Source organism: Simochromis diagramma, unplaced genomic scaffold (assembly GCF_900408965.1).
Source record: "Simochromis diagramma unplaced genomic scaffold, fSimDia1.1 OVJJ01000685.1, whole genome shotgun sequence".
Lineage (NCBI taxonomy): Eukaryota > Metazoa > Chordata > Actinopteri > Cichliformes > Cichlidae > Simochromis > Simochromis diagramma.
In genome coordinates, this window is record NW_024387477.1 from 2352774 (window position 1) to 2372986 (window position 20213).

The 20213-nt window shown below is 40.6% G+C and overlaps 1 protein-coding gene across 2 annotated transcripts in view; it reads left to right on the forward strand.

Moving 5' to 3' along the window:
• aff2 (AF4/FMR2 family, member 2) overlaps positions 1–17290 on the forward strand; it is a 197884-nt gene extending 180594 nt beyond the window's left edge. Inside the window, exons 18-26 of one of the 2 annotated variants that reach the window (XM_040016581.1) lie at positions 1605–1842; positions 2147–2280; positions 4762–4825; positions 5392–5528; positions 6815–6886; positions 9196–9289; positions 11992–12044; positions 14880–15100; positions 16948–17290. In XM_040016581.1, coding sequence (XP_039872515.1) covers positions 1605–1842; positions 2147–2280; positions 4762–4825; positions 5392–5528; positions 6815–6886; positions 9196–9289; positions 11992–12044; positions 14880–15100; positions 16948–17069 — 1135 coding nt within the window. In that variant the 3' untranslated portion in view covers positions 17070–17290. Of the gene's footprint in view, positions 1–1601; positions 1843–2146; positions 2281–4761; positions 4826–5391; positions 5529–6814; positions 6887–9195; positions 9290–11991; positions 12045–14879; positions 15101–16947 lie in introns of both variants that reach the window. The other variant, XM_040016580.1, reaches the window with a different exon arrangement.
• The last annotated feature ends 2923 nt before the right edge of the window (positions 17291–20213 follow it).

The window sequence follows — 20213 nt, forward strand, 5'->3', positions numbered from 1 at the left end:
ACTGAGATCATCCATTCACAATAGAAGGTTAGTCATTAATATACTGCAACAACATGGGAATAGAGCAGCTGTGAGAGAATTCAACATTAATGAATCCATGGTACGGAAGTAGAGGAAGCAAGAAGAATGAGTTGAGTAAAGTTTGACTTATCTGACGGTTTTGTTTCACTTAATGCGCCTTATAATCCCGTGTGCCTTATGTATGAAAAATATGGGAGTTGTCACAACGCCGACTTAAAAAGTAGCCAGCGTGCTCTTTTCTTACAAAAACCTGGCCAGATGCAGTCAAATGACCAAACAAGGAGTGTATGACTGAAAGGGGCTTAAGTCAGATAATACTTTTGATACGGTGCTGACATAGTTGTTTAATGCTGGGCTCCTACTCCCTCGTGTCTTGCTCTGTGTAGAAGAGACGGCTCCCGTCTGTGTCGACCCAACAAACCGGCAGGGTCACTGGAAAAAGTAAAACCGGAAAAAATCTCATAAGTGGCATTCTGCTGTTTGGTTCTTAATTCGTATGACAAAGCCGAACACACGACAAGTGATTTAAAGACTGATATGAATGCTGTAGTGTACCAAAAAAAGGAGAAATCTCATTTCAGTTGGAATATAAATCTTCTCACTGAGTCACTGCAAATGCATTACAGGAAATGATTTGGCAGATATACTGTGGTCATTTTATTCTAAGAGCCTCTCAATTTGTTAACTTATTATGCCTTTAAAAGAAGTCTGAGTGCTCTCACCTACTTCCCTGCACACACATCAGCGTCCACTTAAAGACAGACACACGCCACTACACGCAAATTAGCATATGCACGCACACAAACAGCCGCAGACACATCAATTATGCCGTGCGCAGACACAAAAGCACACACTCACGCTCCGCATGCACACACTCCACAGCAGCTAATTAGTCTTTGTCTCCATGATTTTGTCTATTATTGCTAATGTCGGTGCCTGGGGCCTTGTTCTGCGAGCTCAGCAACTTCCTCACCGCATCAAACCCCCAGAGTTTCCAGGGAGAGGAAAAACATAAAAATATTATCTGTTGTGCTGCAAACAATATGAGTCACAGGAGCTACAATAAGGCGGCTGAGGGAATAGTTGTCGAGGTGCTACGGGGGAAGGCAGAATTCCAATAATTTTACAGGGGGAAAAAATATCGTTCACAGATTTAAAAATAAGGTAAATTCATTCATTAGTCCCTAAATTCTGTCTTGTGTTTTTTTTTGCCACTAACAGTCCTGAACCCAGTAATAAACTGAATGTAGATACAAGAGGAGTCCTCAGTCATCGTGGGATTAGTTTCAGTATCACTCACTTAATTTTTAAAGGTAGCAAAAAGCCCCACATGAGGGCTTCAGGACACTTGCACTTGGTCTGTGTCTTTGGAGCAAAATTAACAGTGCCAGGACGAGCTACACTGAGACTCGCATACCATGAGTAACTCACGTATAGCACAGATACAACACAGAACAAAGTAAAAACATAGCATTCAGTGCCTCTGCATAAGTAAACAAATAATCTCACTTCTTTTCTGTCTCTGTGTGTGTGCGTGTATGTGCGTGTTTGTGCGTATGTGTGTGTCCGTGCGTGTTCAGTAGCTCTCTGAACAGGAAGCAGTCCCGACGGCACGATGAGAAGCTGCTCCCGCCGCTCCTGTCCCCTCTGTCTGATGATCCGCCTCGCAAACGGCCCTGCGACAGCAGCTCCTCTCTCAGCCAGGAGGCCAGCGCCGCTGGGATGCTGCCCTGCGCCGCCTCCGCTGCTTCCACCTCCTCTTCCTCACACAGACACCGGAGAGGTGAAGGAAAAACATCAGCGCATGTGAGAAATGGCAGTGTAAGTGCTTATATATATATATACAGTCCTGTGGACACAGACCTGGTGGTCAGCTTTTAATGATGAACACCGATGTGTCATAGTAGATTATGACGATGCTATATCTAAGGAAGACTGTAGGAAAGGGTGACCACATCTCATTCCTGCTCAATACAGCTGCTATCGGTAAATAGCAAAGTTTAAATCTGTCAGTGTGAATCAGATGCCAGTGCTCAAGTTTAAGTAGGTGGTCACTGAAAGCCACACAATATAAACTTAATTAAGACTGTTGGAAGCATATACTTCAAAAACCTCTCTACTACAGGAAATGGATTCCCATGGCGAGAAGCCCTGTGGAGACGGTTACCATACCAACGGTCATTCAGACTCGGAGGTTTGGTCAGAACCCCTGATGGACCCCGCAGAACCCCGCAGGCCCAAACTCTCATTCAGTGACACGTAAGTAAAAGCACACACCACGATGTGCACTTACAAACATTTGATTGTTTATACCGTTGGATACATATTTTTTTATTTTTTTAACATATTTTGTGTCATTTTAGCTGTTTTACAAAAAATATCCAAATTATAGTTTCTGATGAATATGAGCATAAAGTTTAGACTTTGACTGCTTCACTGAGTGAGTGGGTTAAATGCAGAGAGGAATTTCCCCATGCCAAATCACAACAACAGTCGCCTCAAGGTGCTTTATATTGTATGGTAGATCCTACAATAATACATACAGAGAAAAACCCAACAATCACATGACCCCCTATGAGCAAGCACTTTGGCGACAGTGGGAAGGAAAAACTCCCTTTTAATAGGAAGAAAACTCTGGCAGAACCAGGCTCAGGGAGGGGCGGGGCCATCTGCTGCGACCGGTTGGGGTGAGAGAAGGAAGACAGGATAAAGACATGCTGTGGAAGAGAGACAGAGATTAATAACAAGTATGATTCAGTGCAGAGAGGTCTATTAACACTGATTCCATGATCAGATGAGGAACAGGCTGTCTCCAAAAACAAAACTAATCCGTCTCAGAAATACCGGGAATACTAGGAGTGTTAAAATCAGGACGCACTGTGTTGTAGGTTCTGATAAAAAAGATAACGCACTCATGAGCTTGACGATATAAAAAGTGGACTGTGTGATTACAGGATTCTTTATATTGTAAAGAAAACAACACACATCCAAATGAAGAACGCTGCCTAGGAGGTAGGAGTGAGTAATATTATTCAAGTCTGTAATAAAGCAGAGACTTCACAAAAGCAAATACAGAGGGTTCATTACAAGGTGCAAACCATTCATAAGCCTCAGCAATAGAAAAGATAGATTGGACTGTGGAGGCAGTATGAGACATGAGCATGGCTCCAAATGGTACTGGGCCATGAGTGTTTGTGTTGATGAAGTGACAGAACACAGAAGCAGGCAGGTAAAGTTTTATTTTCAGCTCAGATTCTGCCAAATGAGGCACTGCTGACTAGATGGTGCTAAGCAGGACAAATGAGCAATAACCTGCCAGATACCAGCAACAAAGCAACCCAGTTTTAGAGTGTAAAGAAAGGCAAAGTTCAGTCCAGAAAAACAAAAACAACAGTTGAAGACAGCTGTAGTAAAAGCCAGACAAACCATTATTAAAGGAGGAAACACACTCTTTGGTGAGGACCATGGATTCTAGACATCAGGTTTCTTGCAAAGGTTTCTCAACAAAGCAAGGAGAACAAAGAAACATATTAAGTGTTTAAACTTAAACACCCCCAACTGCATCTATTACAACAGTATGATTTTATTGTAGTGAACTGGCCAGCCTCCAGTCCAGATATATCATCAACTGAAAACATCTGACACATCATGAAATGGCAAAAAGATCCAGGACTGTTGAACAGCAGGAAACTTATAACAGATAAGAATGGGATCACAAGGCGACAGCTGTTATTACATGTTTATAACAATTTTGTATTTAAACTGAAAGGCATTATAAAACTCCATAGGCCTAACTGTAAGTTATTGCTAGATCGTGTTAGCTGCTGTGCAGTTCTTAGCTGTGCTACTGGGGAAGTTCATGCCTGCATGCCAGAGGCAGCAGTTGCAGTCCTGCTCTCTGGTTCTCATGGCCTTGATGTCTCAGAAACACATTGAGGGAATTTCTTCCACTTTGGCCCAAACCTTCAGTTGCACCTATTAGTATTTCATGCTCAAGGGTTAAGGTCATAGTGACCTCACAAAAAAAATACTGGCAATAAATCAGGAGCGCTTTTCTGATCACTAATCAATGCCATACCTCAGGAACAGGAGGGGACATTGTGTTCTTTTTACACATTTACTTGGAGAGTCAGCTGGTAAATTTGTGATGATTGTATAAAAAGTTCATGAAGTTTCTGATAATTTTTTCATGTGTATTTTGTTTACCGTCATGGCTACGACCGAGTGTCCTGTCACAATCAACTTTATCGGCCATGCATAACTGCTCTTCATAGCTCTTTACAGAATATCTTCAGTCCTTGCTGCTCAACCCTGATTTGGTTCTCTGGTCGTGCGACCCTCTGTTGTAACAAAACTTGCCTTATTTACTACAACTTCAGCTAAAGGCTAGACACTCGCCTGTTAGTGTATGTGGATGGGGAAAGCTGTAGCAGCCTTATCATTTGTCCAGATGTGTGTTAACGTTGAAAGATGATACATCATCTTGGATATTCGTCCCAAAAGGCTTCTGCATTATTCATGAAACAACATGTCTTGTTGTTATACTAAGGTTACACTAAGCCTGAGGTATGTATACCTAAGTAGATGACTGTGTGTAGCTCACTGCGAGCTACTTGTAGTCCGTGATTATGCAAATCTGTCTCAGTGATGCAGGGTGTTGTTTTCAGGTTTTGTTAAACAACATGTCAGCGCACACATGCTCTTTATGGTCTGTATTATTTGTCACCATTATGTTTGCAGGGTCCACAGTGCTGACTTCTACATGCAGGAGGCCAAGAGACTGAAGCACAAGGCTGATGCTTTGGTAAGATGTTGCGTGACCCAGTTCAGGTAGACGCACACCTTCAGCCCTCTGTGCTAACGACACGAGGCAGACAGACAGTGAAAGCAGAAACACACAATGTTAACATCTACAGTCTAGACTGCAATTATGTGTGCACTGTAAGTCTCAGTAGAATGAAAATCTATTTGGTACCAAGGACCGTACTGTATAATTTGTGTTATTTATTGCACCATTTGTCTCTAAGGGGACATTGCATTCAAGGACTGATGATGTCTGCAAGATTATAGAATATCAAAAGAATTATCGGACCCCCCCCCCCACCCACCCCACACACACAAACAATGAAATGAGATTTATTTAACTTGGTATTTATCTTATGTTTACGAGTTGTTTCCTCAGATTTATCTAGGGATTTGCATCTTAGTGGGAGATTATTCAAAGAGGCTGCCGTGCTTCTGCCACAATGCCGTCAAGCCGTTGCTTATTCTACCGCTTATTCACATTTCCTTCCTCTCCCTCTCTGTTACATCTCCTTTCATTTCACATTTGTTTCCTGTTTTCTTTCCTTTCCTGTCCTCTGTCTGCAGATGGACAAATTTGGGAAAGCAGTGAACTACGCAGACGGCGCTCTGTCTTTCATAGAGTGTGGAAATGCTATGGAGCGAGATCCACTAGAGGCCAAATCACCATATACAATGTACTCTGAGACTGTGGAACTAATCAGGTAGGGATGGACAGAAAAACATCAATAAACGCTCTCTAGTTTCTTAACAGGTTAGTAGAACAGAATTGATCAGTGATTTTATTTTGAAAAGCTTCATTCAAAGCAGTGTAGCACCTGGTGAAACCCTGTGATTGGGAGAAAAGCGAGGACTGTTTGAGAAAAAATGTTACTAGTTTTTCACGTGTTTCAGTCAGTGATTATTTTCTTTGTCCCATGATTGCCAAGAGTAAGGAGAACAATTCTGAAACAAAAGTTACATATTCTGACACAATAGAGTAAAGAGTAGGGTTAGGGTCATCACCAGCTTTGACCTCACAGCATTATTATATAAAGAGGGGATGTTAAATATAAGGCTTGGGGGCTAGAATTGGCCCAGCAAAGACTCCAAAATGATTTTGACATCCCTGATGTAAAGCCACTGATGTGATAGGTGCTGAACGTAACTATAATTATATAATATAATTATAACGTAAACCATACCACAGCAGCTGTATGTTCTTATAAACTCTAACCTTAGATTTGACTATAGCTAGAGTTTATGACTATAAACTCTAAAAAATGTGGACTATAGGCTCGGTCTACTCTGAGGTACCTCGATTCACGGATACGTGATTTGTGAGTATATTGAAGGTGGTGTATCGTCGCCTTTTTGTCTGTCAAAAAGTCCAACATTTTTAAATAAAAACATCCACAGACGTATTATCTGTTGCCTTGCAGGATCTCTGCAGGTTTTCATCTTTGGAGAGCTGCTGAGTGTAACTATAAGAGAGCAAACTGAGAATAACTGATGACTGCTAAGTCTGAAGGTTGACTTGTTGTGAGGAGGATTGTGTAGTGGGACAGAGTCTTTTAACTCAAGTGCTCAGGTTCAAGATCTGCTTGCCTGCACTCATCTATTCTGCTGTAGGGTCCTTGAGCAAAACACAGACTTTTTAGCAGCTGCAGTCACTCTGACCTCTGAACTCCCTGAGAGAAGGAAAGGACGGAGTTTCCCTTCAGGGATCAATGAACTCTCATTCATGATGGCTGAATTTGATTTTGACTGATAAAGTGTTGTGCTGAACAGAAAGGGCTGGCCAAAGGAGCATTGTATCTCCCACAGCGTTAGAGAAAGTTAACTTTGTTTTGCCTACAAAAAATTCAGAGCGTTTCAGTTGGCTGCTGGTAAACTGGAAGAATTGATCACTAAGTGAAGAGCAGCACTTGGGTATATATGCATCTGCTTTTTGTAAAATTCAGAGTTCTGTTTTGACAATCGATGAGTAATGAGCATCTCTCCTCTGCAGGTATGCCATGAGGTTGAAGAACTTCACCAGCCATTTAGCCACCATCCCTGAGAAGAAACTCGCCGTGTTGTGGTACGATACACTTTCACTGTCTGTGCGTGTGTGTGTGTAATGAATCATGTAAAGTATGTCTGCTGTCTAAAATAAATATATTTAGAAAAGTGTTTAAAAAAATTACAGTTACCTGAAAAAGTATATACCGTATTTTTCAGACCATAAGGCACATTAAGCGGAACTAAACAGTATCAAAGCACCGTATCAAAAATATTATCTGACTTAAGCCCCTTTCAGTCATGCACTCCTTGTTTGGTCATTTGACTGCATCTGGCCATGTTTTTGTAAGAAAAGAGCACGCTGGCTACTTTTTAAGTCGGCGTTGTGACAACTACCGTATTTTTCAGACCATAAGATGCACCGGATTATAAGGCGCACTGTCAATTTTTGAGAAAATTTAAGGATTTTAAGTGCGCCTTATAGTGCAGAAAATACAGTACACTCAAAAAAATTAAGGGGACTGCACAATCAGTCTCATGTTAATCTCGATCACGTTCTATTGGTCAGTACTTGACCAATAGAATGCAAAAAGTAAAAGAAAATCAAGCGCTCCCCAAATCACTGCGTGATGGCGTGCCAATCACAGCTGTTCCCTGCAACACACAGCTTGGTGTTTTTTTTTTTAGATGTACTTATACTTTATTTGTCTGCAACAACGGTTTAACAAAGAGGAATGTCGCATATGCAAAAAGGTATTCAGTAGCAAGAATGTGTTACATCATGGACGTGAAAGTACTGTAATATTTACGTGACAATAAAAAAATATGGTGTCACTAAAATGAACAAACAATTGAGATTTAAATGATAACATTTTGGTGGACAGGCAGGAGTTTTTGTGGATTATGATGTTTGCAGACGACACTGATTCGTACTGAGAGTAGTGATCTACTGATCTTGCTGTGAGGCATCAGTGCTAGCTACTGCACCACATGTCACATGTATTTTCTAGGGGTGCAACGATACTCGTGTGGATATTGAACCGTTCGATACAGTGCTTTCGGTTCGGTACGCATATGTATCGAACAATACAAATTTTTTAAATTTATTCTATCAACTTTTCTTCTGACGATGCTCAGTGGATCTGCGTTCGACTACTCCGCTCCACTGAGCGCAGCGCAAGCTAGCAAGACAGAAGCTAAGCTCTCCTTGCAACATGGCAAATTGAGCCTCCCCCACCCTCATTCAGATCTGGCCTTTGGAACTATTTTGGTTTTCATGTGACGTATGACCCTGAAGGTAAGCGCGTCATGGACAAAAGTAAAACAGTATGTTGGATGTGCCACGCAGTGCTCAATTACATGGGTGGGAACTACTGTGTTAGCGCAGTTTGCTCGTTAATGTGTTGACGCCGTCCAGCCCCACGCACGGGGCGATCCCACAGTAGCTCGTTAACTGAGATTTGCTGTGTTGTGGCGTTAACGTCATTTCAGATTAATGCTGACAGCACTAGTGGGAACAAAATGAATATGACTGCACATTTACTCCGACATCATCCTAGTGCAAAGACAAGTGGAAGCAGAAAAAACAACAAGCATGCATGCTACAAACTTTACCCGACTCATTTAGACAGCCGTTAGCACATGATTCTCCTTATGGGGACCCGATATGTTTAATATGCTGCTGAGAATATAGCCCAGAAGAAGCGTATAGTATAGCTTTTATTTTGGAAAGAGCCATTTCTCTGTAATAAACTCTCTTTTCCAAAGATGAGTGATTTCTCGATCAGATAGATTTATTATTTTATCCCTTTGTTGTTTCAGCAACATTAAATTTAAAAACTGTACGTTTGAGTTAAAATATATATTTATAATTTTAATAAATGACAAATTAAAAAAGCATGAACATTTTTTTGTATCGAAAAAATATCGAACCGTGACACCAAAGTATCGAACCGAACCGTGAATTTTGTGTATCGTTGCACCCCTAGTATTTTCATGACAAATAAAATAAGATGTGGTATTTGACACATCCTACCACATTACACTAAATGTGTTCAGATTTGTTAGCCATGAGGCCCAGTGAATGTAGAGGCTGGATTTCCCCCCAAAAAATAGTGTTTTTTGCAGTGTTTTTTTGTATTTTTGTGACTGTGTGAGCTTCCCGTGACGCACAGCCGCTGTTTTGTTTTTTTTCTCCATTCACAGTATTATATATTTCCCACATTCCTTATTTCATTGAAGTTCTTCCTAATCCACAAGGATTTGAGGGGCACGTTTGAAGTCCGGGTGCATTCTGTGCGGATGACTTGAAAATAATATTGAGGATAGATCTTTAAAGGGAATTTGTACAGAGGACTCATCTGCCTTCTAATGCTTTTGTTTCCATAGTAACCGCTGTCTGTCTCTGCTATATCTGAGGATGTTCCATCTGAAGAAAGACCACGCTGTCAAGTACTCGCGGTCGCTCATGGAGTACTTCAAGGTAACACACACGCGCACACATACTTGGACACAGACTCCATTTCCCTCTTTGCTCTCTCTCTCTCTCTCTGTGGAAAACACACAAAGCCAATTACAATCCCTCAAATACATTTCATATTCATTTTCATGGTGCCTGTGCATTAATTTTGCATGGCGTTATTAAATTCCATTCTTTCTCTTTGATATTAATGTATTAATTAGCTCCATCAATCATCACCGTGGATTGTTAGGGTTTAATGTGCTTGTTTTGATTAATTATGTTTAGTTTAATTAATTACTGAGGATGTCATTATCACAGTGCTGCATTTGCAGTGATGGGATTGGATTTCTGGGAAGCGACCGACTGGGGGGTTTATCTGTGCATGTGTGCGCAGTCTGTGTACATTCAGTAAGTGTTGACATAAAGTTGGAGCAGTTCATTTTAAAAAGGAAATGCTACACAACAACAGTCTAACCGTTTCTGTAATACACTTATCTGCATGACACATTCATTTAGCATTTTCAAAATTCACTAACGTTACGACCTATTGTCCAGATGTTCAGCAGAGGCTCACATCGTTTTAGCATTGCTTTTGCCAGACTGAAGGGTTTTATTACAAAATACCTTTTACATGATTAGAAAATGTGATTTGATCTGATTAATTGCCTCAAACTTAATTCATTTAAGTCTAATACTTCAGTCTGGCAGCCTGTCATCTATCAAACTGAAGATTTTTATTCTTAATAAATAAATTAATATTTTTCTTGATCCATCGTCCTTCATCCATGAACTGAAAAGTTGACAAAAACAAAACTATATTGGATGCATAAAGTTAAAAAAAAATTATATTTGCTGGATTATTTACTAAAATAAGAAGAATGCAATATATAAGGTTTGTGTATTTTTAGTGCTAGTACGTGCTCATCCTGTTTGTGCTGTTAGCAAACTGATACAGCTACATACATTAACAACCCACCTTTCTGTGTGGAGTTTGTATGTTCTCCCCATGTTTGCGTGGGTTCTACCCGGGTACTTCCTATCACAGTCTAAAGACATGCAGTTAGAGGGGTCAGGTTAATTCATGACTCTAAATTGCCCAAAGGTGTGAAGGTGAGTGCGAATGGATAGAAAAATGTAAATGGATTAAGACAACATGTCAGTCAGTTATTGTATGAAAAAATAAGTATGATCTTATACTGATCAGCCACACACTGTTCACCCTGTAGTGTATAATAAAACATTGATATGCAAACTTCTGTTTGATTGAATACACAGCCACACATATCAACAGTTATTTATCTGATATTAAACTTTTGATATTATCTCAATGTAACTATAAATGTAATGTAAACATACTATAAATAAACAAACATAAATAAAATATAAATAAACATCACAATGTAGAGCTATCAAAAATGGGTATATTCAGTATTTGCTACATTTGATCTTTCTGTAACAAACTTAAAGTGATACAATGTTTAAAGTGTTACAGGTGTGTAAATGCTACAAATGGATCATTTTCGTATTGTGTTACAAATGTAACATTTAGCGATGTTATGTGGCTGCTAGGCAAAATGTTGGCATCATTTTATCTAATATAGTTAAGAGCAATGAGCGGGCTAAGCTGTGCCGCAGTACCGGGTCTAGCAGCTCAACTCCTGACTGTGTAGGAGGAGACTGCAGGCAAACTATTTGACTATTTTTTTGCATTATAGTCAAATGAACATATTTCTGTTGGGATCCATGTCTAAATGAATTGTGAGTAAAAAGTACATAATCCCCATGAAACCATTTTTTTTTTTTACACTCTCACTTTTGTGTGAATTAAATAAACAGGATATTGTGCAATAATTACTGAGCTGTAGGGGTTCTAGTTAACCTCCTAGGACCTGGCGTCCATATATGTGGACATCACATTTTGGGTTGTCTAGACCAAAATACTAAATTTTGCTCTACAAGAGCCTGATATCCACTTACGAGGACATTATACTGCCTCTGTTTTATCACAATTTAAAACAAATATCCTCATATGTGGATTTCATTTTTCTTAGAAACAAAAATTGGGTAAAAAAGAAATCTGGTGATTCTTTGTTTTTACATTCATCGGATCCCAATCAGCCCAAATATCAAAGAGAAATTAAAAATTCATGCCATGGAAGAGTTCGGGTCTTAGGAGGTTAAGCTGTACTGTTATTGTAGTACACAGAGACAAATGTGTTGTTTTTCTAATCCATGTTATCATTTTTCATTCTTCATGTCATAGTTTTTTGCTGTATGCAAAATGGCATTTTATTCTAACAGTGGAGGAACGTTTACTTAAAGTGCACTTCAGCACAAGTTTGTTTTTCCAGTCTGTTCCTAATCGCACAGCTGTGGCTACTCATTAGTTTACAATTAAAGATTTACATTTAAAAACTTGGAGTACAGATCTTCTAAGTTTATTTGCATAAAGAGGTCAAGTTGTTAACTATTTCACAAAAAAACAAAATATTGTTACTTTTTTTCTTCACGATCCTTTTATTTTTCTGTGAAACCAACTAATTTGAATTCTTAAAATTCACCAGCATTTTCCTCATATTATTAATAGTGCAGTGTTTTGGAGGTAGGACTGCACCTGCAATTTGTTTTGTTGTATTTACTGGAGTGAATGAGCTGACTCCTTCCTCTACAGCTGGAGAGCTGTAAACAACACTGTTTAATACATTTCTGTTTTTGTTATTCAGAATTCAGCCAAGAGTTCCCACCAAGCACCCTCTCCCTGGAGGACCAATGGAAAGTGAGTATACACACACACACACACGCAGTACCCCCCCCCCCCACCACCCCACCTTGATAATTGAAAATTTATAATTCACCGGAGCTCTGCTGCAGAATACCGTGTCGACCCTGACAGCCACTTGCTCAAACAAACCTTCAGGAAGCAAATAAAGGGACTGATTTGTTGTAGATGTGAGAAGGAGAAGACTGGAAGGGCTGCTGGGTGTTGGGTGAGAAGGAGTGATGGAGGGAGTGATGATGGATGGAGGAGGAGAGGCGTGGAGGAGCTGCGGATGTGAAGCTAATGAGTTTGGACAGCTATGACGCTGCACAGCAGCAGGACTGGGCTCAGTGTGTGTCTGTGTGTGAGTGGGGAGGGGCACTGAATCAGGCACAAGTTGTGGGTCAGCAATGGTCAAGGCCACATCACAGACATTACATCATGTCAGGAGCACACACACACACACACACACACACAGCTCTGTGTGTGTGTGTGTGTGTGTGGACAGGGAGCAGTTTGCACTAATGTATCCACGTCAAAGCTCTCTGTCACCATTTCTATAGTTTGCTGTAATGCCAATAACAAAACACTGTTAATCTAATTTCCTACACGGTCAATGTAATGAGTTGTTACTCTTTACTTTGACCGTGAGTCACAGGGGGGTAAAGAACCCACCTCCTTCGAGCATGCTAACAGCTCCACATGAAGAAAAAAGAAAAGATGACATCTCTCTATTTATGCTCACCCTCATATTTAAAACAAATAAAATACTGATATGATGTTGATAATACCGGTGCTACATTAAAATGGAAAAACAGAAGAAGGGGGGGGCGGCACAGGACACAAAGAGAGATTTGAACAGTAACATTGTGACAAGAAAATCTTTGTAGCTGGGAATGATTTCCAGACTGGGAAAAATAAATCCTTAAAAATTATGCTGATGTCTGGCTTTTAATATTTACATAGACAAAGTCCAAAGTCAGAATTCAAAACATGAACACACAGTATAAAAACAATTCTGAGAGCACAATAATTAACCTCGTTCTGACCACATTTGTATGTTGTATTTTTTTGTGTTTATTTTCTTTGGTGGATGTTTTAACAACCACGTACAGTTCGGTCCCACAGACAATCCTGATGTGACCAAAGTGCAGATGTTTTATAAACGTTTTGCACTGTTTTAGGAATTAAAGACATTTTTCTAATAAGTCCCACATTTTCAGAGGCTGAAAGTAAAAAGCTACTCTATTGTATCGAGCTGTCCAGTTTTTAAGCCTCTAAAATCAGGGATTGTTTATCCTTATCCAGGGTCACAGTTGAGTTAGCGTCTATCCTAGCTGTTATAAGATGTTAGGCAGGGACAGCCTGGACAGGTTGAGTATATCACAGTAACTCCTAAACAGTTTATGCAAAATCCTTGTAAAACAAGGTGTTTTACAAGGATTTAAGTCTGCACTTAAGTCCATCGTGGTGGATAAGTACAAAAATCCTGCTTTAACCTTCGTTTAGCTCCTTGCATCCGTCCCCTTATATGTTCGCGTCTGTCTCTCGTAAGCAAACGTGTCTGTGTGCTGAGGTCGGATATTTGATATGGATTTCTGTGTGTCTTGTTTTACTTACTCAGGAGGTCCATCAGCATCTTTCAGCTGATTGTTTTGGATGTGAGGCCGCACTTAACAAATGATTTGGTTCGGTCTCATCTGTTGCTGTTTTTGCCGTTCCAGCTGTAAACACACAACATTGGCAAACCACGGATAAAAAGTCAGACTTTCGCTTAGAGTCGTTGATGACAGAGCTAAAGGGAGAAAGAATTTTAGACCTACATTCATCTGGTGACCAGCAGCACAGCTGCAAATCAATTTTAATGCTGCTCTGCGGGCAGTGGAACAAGCTATAAACACCACACTGACAACAAATGGCCAGAAAAACATAATAAGAGCAGCTTTAAAAATCACATTGACAGTATTGTTGCAAATAGTTTCCTTCTTATTCCCTGCTGCCTTCTGTAATGTGACAATATTTGACTTTTCTTGCAAAACCTAGAGACGGTTTAAAAGATGGAAGTAGTTCCAGTCCAACAAGCGAAGTGCTTTTAATCTAATGTCCAGCAGGGGGCGCCTCCCCTGGTTACAAAAAGAAGACATCGTTGAGTTTAGTAAACACTTTCCTGATTTGGCTCATTCACTGGTTTCCAGTATTATAGTTAAGCTACTTTCAGCTGGTCCCTTTTCACACCACAGCAGGAAGCTCCACACCACATCCACTTCCTAAGACAACCCCAAAGAGGATTTGTGTGTCCTGCTGGAATCAAACCAGCAACCTTTTCCTTATCAAACAAATGTTCTAACCACTTCCTGGTATAATAGAATAAAAATGTATTAAGTAATTGTATAATTTCATTTTTAAAACCGTGGTCTTTATTAGAGTCTGAAGGCTGGATTATCCAGCATGCGTCTGTTAGTTGTGCCAATGGGCGCTCGCTGTCCTGGCTTTCAAAGTCAAACTCTCACTCATCACAGCTGGTTTTAAAGCAGCAAGAAGGCGAGGGGGAAAATCTCCAGCTCAAGCCTTCAAAACAGGACTTCTCCATGAGAGATGTCACGATGGAAACATTCATCTTTTATACTGTCTGTAGCAAAACTGCTCGACTGCAACTACAGCATCTATCACATCTAGCTTGAGTTAAGATCACAAGCCGGTCACTTGTTGACCGCCTGACATATAAATGATACAAACAGCACAGACATTGTAATAATTATTAAACTGAGGTAAAAACAGTGAACAGGTCTTTTTTATGGCATACAGGAGCTCCCTGTGATGTCACTGGGACTTATTGCATTTCCATATTTTCAGGGTCAACGGGACTCCGTCTCCTCTGTCGCTTAGCCCTTCTCCAGCCAGCAACGGAGGAGGAGCGGGAGGAGGATCCGGAGGTGCACCGGGGTCATCGGGCAGCGTGGCAATTCCCCAGCGGATTCACCACATGGCTGCCAGTCACGTTAACATCACAAACAACATCCTGCGGAGCTACGAACACTGGGAGACGTCTGACAGACTGGCCGCTGAGAGCCAAGGTAGGACGGCACAAGAGCGCGTACTGCTGGATGTATTTTCACATGGGCGCCAATACGCTGCTGAATATTTACTGTCACCACCGCAAGTTCATATCTCTAACATCTGGATACATGATGATTAACATGACAGGCATGCAAAGTATGCCATGTACATGTGACTCATACATGTGGTAAAGGAGTCAGTTTGAGTAAAACAGCTTCACTCACGTGTTGAAGATACTGAGAAAGACTGCTGAACACGTAAAAACTTTCAGCAGGAGTTTTTGTTTTTATTTTTATTTCTTATTTATTTCTTATTATTTATTTGATCCTCTCTGTGAGCTCTTTGCAGAGGTTTTAGCCATAGACTGTATATCAAAAATGGGTACCAACAGTGAAGCCAGTGTCGGCCAGCAGGGGGCGACTGCATGGTTGTAGGTGTGGTTCTATGAGAACACCCCCCTGCTTCTACTTGGTCTACGACCTCTGTAAAGACTTTGTGTAAATTATGGTTACACAAAGCAGAATATGTTATCAGTCACAAAGGTCAATGAAGGATCACAAACAGGCCGGCTAATCTTAAGATTTACAAGTTACTACCATGCTGAGTGGAAGTACTCATTTTTCATTTATATCCAACTTACTGTGGAGGTTTTCTTGTTGTATTTTTTAGACTAAAGGCCTTTACACACCGGAAACCTAAAACCTGTCCAAATATTTTATGTGTTAAAGTTGTTTTTCGGATTTGGCTATTCTTAATGGAGCCATTCACACCGAACGGTCGAACTTGCAGCATTTATTTTTTTAGACCAAGCTTGATTTTTCAGATTTGATTTTTAGGATGCGAGTAAACAGATCAGACCAATCAGGTCGCTGCGTTTGGTAACAAGTGCACTCGTAGCTCAGAACTTGCACCAGTACTAAATATACAAATAGTAAAATAATACTGTTTTATTCAGACACACAGCTAGATGCTGCTCCGGGCCAGTCGATTCTTAGAAATGACTTTTCTGCCCCATCAGATCAGCTCGGCTGCCCCACTGATATCCTGAAATATGAACCAAAGCACTCCTGGATCAAACCATGAAATCCTCCCCCTGCTGCCTTCTCTTGAGAATTAAATGAACCCAAAATCATCTCAGTTTCTTCCTTTTGTTTTTAGAAATATAAGGACCAGCTCATCATCGCTCGATGTCGACTTCATCTTTTGTTATAGTGCGGGTTTTTTTGGTTTTGGTTTTGAGGACAAAAATACAACGTGTTCAGTGTAATTCTGAATTTCTCCATTTGCAACGACCTTAAGACTAAAAGCTAGTCTACACTGGTGTCCACAAAAAACAACTTGAGCTGATGTTGTAAGCAGCAACCACAGAAAGTGACATTTGGTGATTTAAAGTGTTGACAGGCAAAATAATCCCAAATTAAATTTTCCTCAGCTCACAGACGTGTGTTTGAAGCAACTACCAATTAGAGTGAAGGATACCACTGATTGGCAAATGAGAGAGTGGTTAATATGTTAGGTTACCGTGGCAACCAGGGTCTGTAACGTCTACCAGTTACCAACCAACCAGCACCAAACCGATTTGTGATGAGTTGCTTCCTGTGTGGTCGCCCGTATAAACATGAGCTGTATGAAAGTGAATGTTAAAGCTCTTAAAACTTTTGCAGAGAAATGTTCACTAGTCGACTAGTGAAAACAGACGCCAGGCGTGGCTTGTAGGACCAGCAATGAAGAAAGAACGAGCCTGACTTTTGCCCCATGTTGCCCACAGCTCCACTGGAAAAACACCAGCTGTAGTTTGTGTGTTTCATTTAAGCACAGAGGCGCTCTCAGTAACACTGTCTGTCTCCCTCCTTCCCTCCCGTAGATTTCTTCCAGGAGCTGGACTCTGTGATGGAGCCGTTGAGTCAGCAGAGCAGCATGACAGAGCTGGTTCGCTACGTAAGGCAGGGACTGCACTGGCTCCGCATAGAGGCTCACCTGCTGTGAAGACTGGACTAGAGCCAACATTAAGAAAAAGAAGAAATGGGCTGGGAGCTAGAACTCAAGTGAGATGAGACCCAGAACGATGCTTCAGTTCCCACTGGGATCCTTTGAATGTCTTTACACCATGCATGGTAATATAATCGCTTACACCAGGTGGATTAATTGGGCTGAAATCACCTTTAATTAGGAGTGAACAGTAACTAAGTTTGGGAATTTCAGCTGTGAACCACAGAATACAAATGATCATATTAACAATTTGGCTGATGCTGCTTTTTTGGGGGGGAGCAACAGTATACAAGTGGATTGTAGCTTTAACGCCTGAAGGGAACGCACGTGTTCCCAACCTCATCTCCCAGTTTCACTGAGATGGGTTCATTCTCCAACAGACAAGTGTGAGGCTGAATGTAGGGAAAGAGCCTCAACAGAGGCTCACCTCCACCAGCAGTGGACCAGAAATGTGTCAATGATTAGGAAAGAATTAAAGCTTTAGGCTGATATTGATCCAAGTGGAAGAGTACCAGTCCAATCTATTAGTTAGGGACCACACTGGTAAAGAGGCTCAGCTACAACCACTAATGGAGGCTAAATTCATTGCACTTCTTTTATTTCACTTCAGTCTTTAAAGAGGGATCCTCAACAACCAACCAAAAGCTAGAACCTGCAGTTATTAGTTAGTACAGAGTTACTTTATTACATTTAAAGCCTCAGTCACACTAGAGAAAACAGGACAGCTATCTGTTTGTGACGGGGAGGATCAGCTGTTGATCTGCTGCACTGAACTTGTTCCACTTACAGTGAGTCGGTGCAATCAGCTGGTTGCCCAGAGATTGAGCAGCACTCAACCTCTGCTTCACCACTTTCAGTTGCAAGGCAGTTGCACAAGTTGACAGGTTGCCTGTTGAGCAGCAACCTGTCTCCAAACAGAGTGCAACTCAGACTGACTGCAGTCGCTCTCAGACAGATTCGATTATTGCAATCAGTCTGCACAGATGAGCACAACTTGATATTTGACAATATCGGGAACAATGACAATATTTGCGACAGGGAACTCGGCTCAAATGGTTGTTGCATTCTGGTTATATTCCTACATCAAAGCAAGACTGCCGAGCCCCCGCATCAGGAGCTACGTGACTTTTGCTGGAGGAATTTCTGAGTTCCTGTTTCCAGTCTATGATCTTCTGCAGTTCATGTCAATTTCTGTGCCTGTAGACGGCAACATATTTGTGACAGATGGCAACAGATTTGATATTTTCACCGATTTATTGCTATTAATCCATGTATTATCACAAACAGATTGCACATATTTGCCAGCTTGACCCTGTTCACAATCGCAAAGTGACTCCCTGTTTTTCACCATCGTATTCCACCAAAGTAGGAGACTGAGCAGTCGGACACCTGGTCGCCATTTTCAGAGCAACCGTTTCAGAGTTTCCCTAGTGTGACTGTAGTGTGACGTGATGACATTTCGGTTTAGTAAAAATATCTATTACTCTGGTTTAATTTGGGAGTAAAGAAGTTAAACTGTTACTCTCAACAATGGCAAAATTAACTTATTGGCAGTTCAGGAAGAACCTTTATGCCACATTTAATTTCTGAAAAGCACACAGTGCAGTTGGGTTTTGTGTTTCTCCTCAGTATCACACAGACAGTCTACCCCACTCCCACCCGGCAAAGCCCGAGATTCACACAGTTTAAACAAATGAGCACTAGCAAAAAAGCAATCCTTGCTAATGAGATTTTTGTATTTAAATGAGGATCTTTTGACCAAATAAAATTGTAAACTACATTACAGGTACAATAGGGCAAAGCTTCAAAAATATCTAAAGTCTTGTAGTATAAGGTGAAGTTTCAGTGTTGTGGGCTACCAGAACAAACATCCAGTTTGCTGGACCTACAAATAAGGGCTTTCTTCCATCACATAAAGCATCTGTCTGGTTCTTCTCTTGCTGGTTATGAGCGTTTGTGAAATTCCACTCAGTTCTAGTTCCCATAGTAACCCACCAACTAAGGCGTCAAACAGTTACTGGGGGGAAAAAACTACAAGATTCAGTATGATTTGGCTCTAATTAAGCCCCCACCCACATGCAGAGCAAGTAAACAGGGTGAAACTGTCACGTCGGCTTTTCTGCCCTGATGTCAGAAACAAAAACTATATCTGTGACTTTGTACAGCACGTAATGAGATCAAATCAACTGCCGGGTGTCTTATAGTCGTTTCCCCACATTTGTTGTGCTGTGTCGTTAGTGTGTATACGTGTACAGCTTATTGTGAAGTCTATTTAAAATCATTACCTGACCGAACAATAACGATGTTTGTGTACAATAATGTACAGACTGTGACTCCTGAAAACAGTGTTTCTTGTGTCTTGTGAATGATTCAATGTGAGCGAATGAGGAAGTGCTGCAGGTAAATGGGGCATCTACGTGTGTGTGCCAGCGCGCAGGCTATAGCTGCATTTACAAAGCGCCAAAGTGATTTTGAAGTCATCGTGGCGCATTAAAAACAAGAGACCACGCTATTTCTACGTTTTCACGTTCGCCATCAAGACTCCAAATCAGTTTATTATGGTCTTTGTAAATCCAGCACATTAAGCATGAATTTTTAAGTTTTGGATCATTTGACCATCGCTGAATGTGTATGGAAGACAATGCGGATGTGAAATGTAATTTTCACTTTGACAAAAACAAAAAAGGAAAAAAAAAAAAGGAAACTCAAGTGCCTCTATTTGTGTCCGGTGGGAATTGCTCTATTTATTTAAAACAAAGAATGAATCTAAATGATTTTCCATACCATATTGGTATAAATATGAGATTGTTTTTCGTAAAATCAAATGTTTCCATAAGCTTTTTACTGGCGTTTATGAAGACACCAGGGTTTGGCTTTAAAAAAAAAAAAGAAGAAAAAAGCAAACAAACAAACGTGATAATGTGCCAAATTAGCATCTGTTGCTGTGTTTTCTCTTTTTGACGGTTTGAGCAAGTATAGGTTTGTCTGAAATGCCTGAAATTTTTAAGTCATCGCATGCAATAAATGATAGCTTCAGACCAAGAACTACTTGTGTCCATTTTGACAAAGAAAAAAAAAGTATATTTCTTGTTACATAAGTCACATGCAGTGTTGCAAAGGTCGACGTCTCATGAAAATACA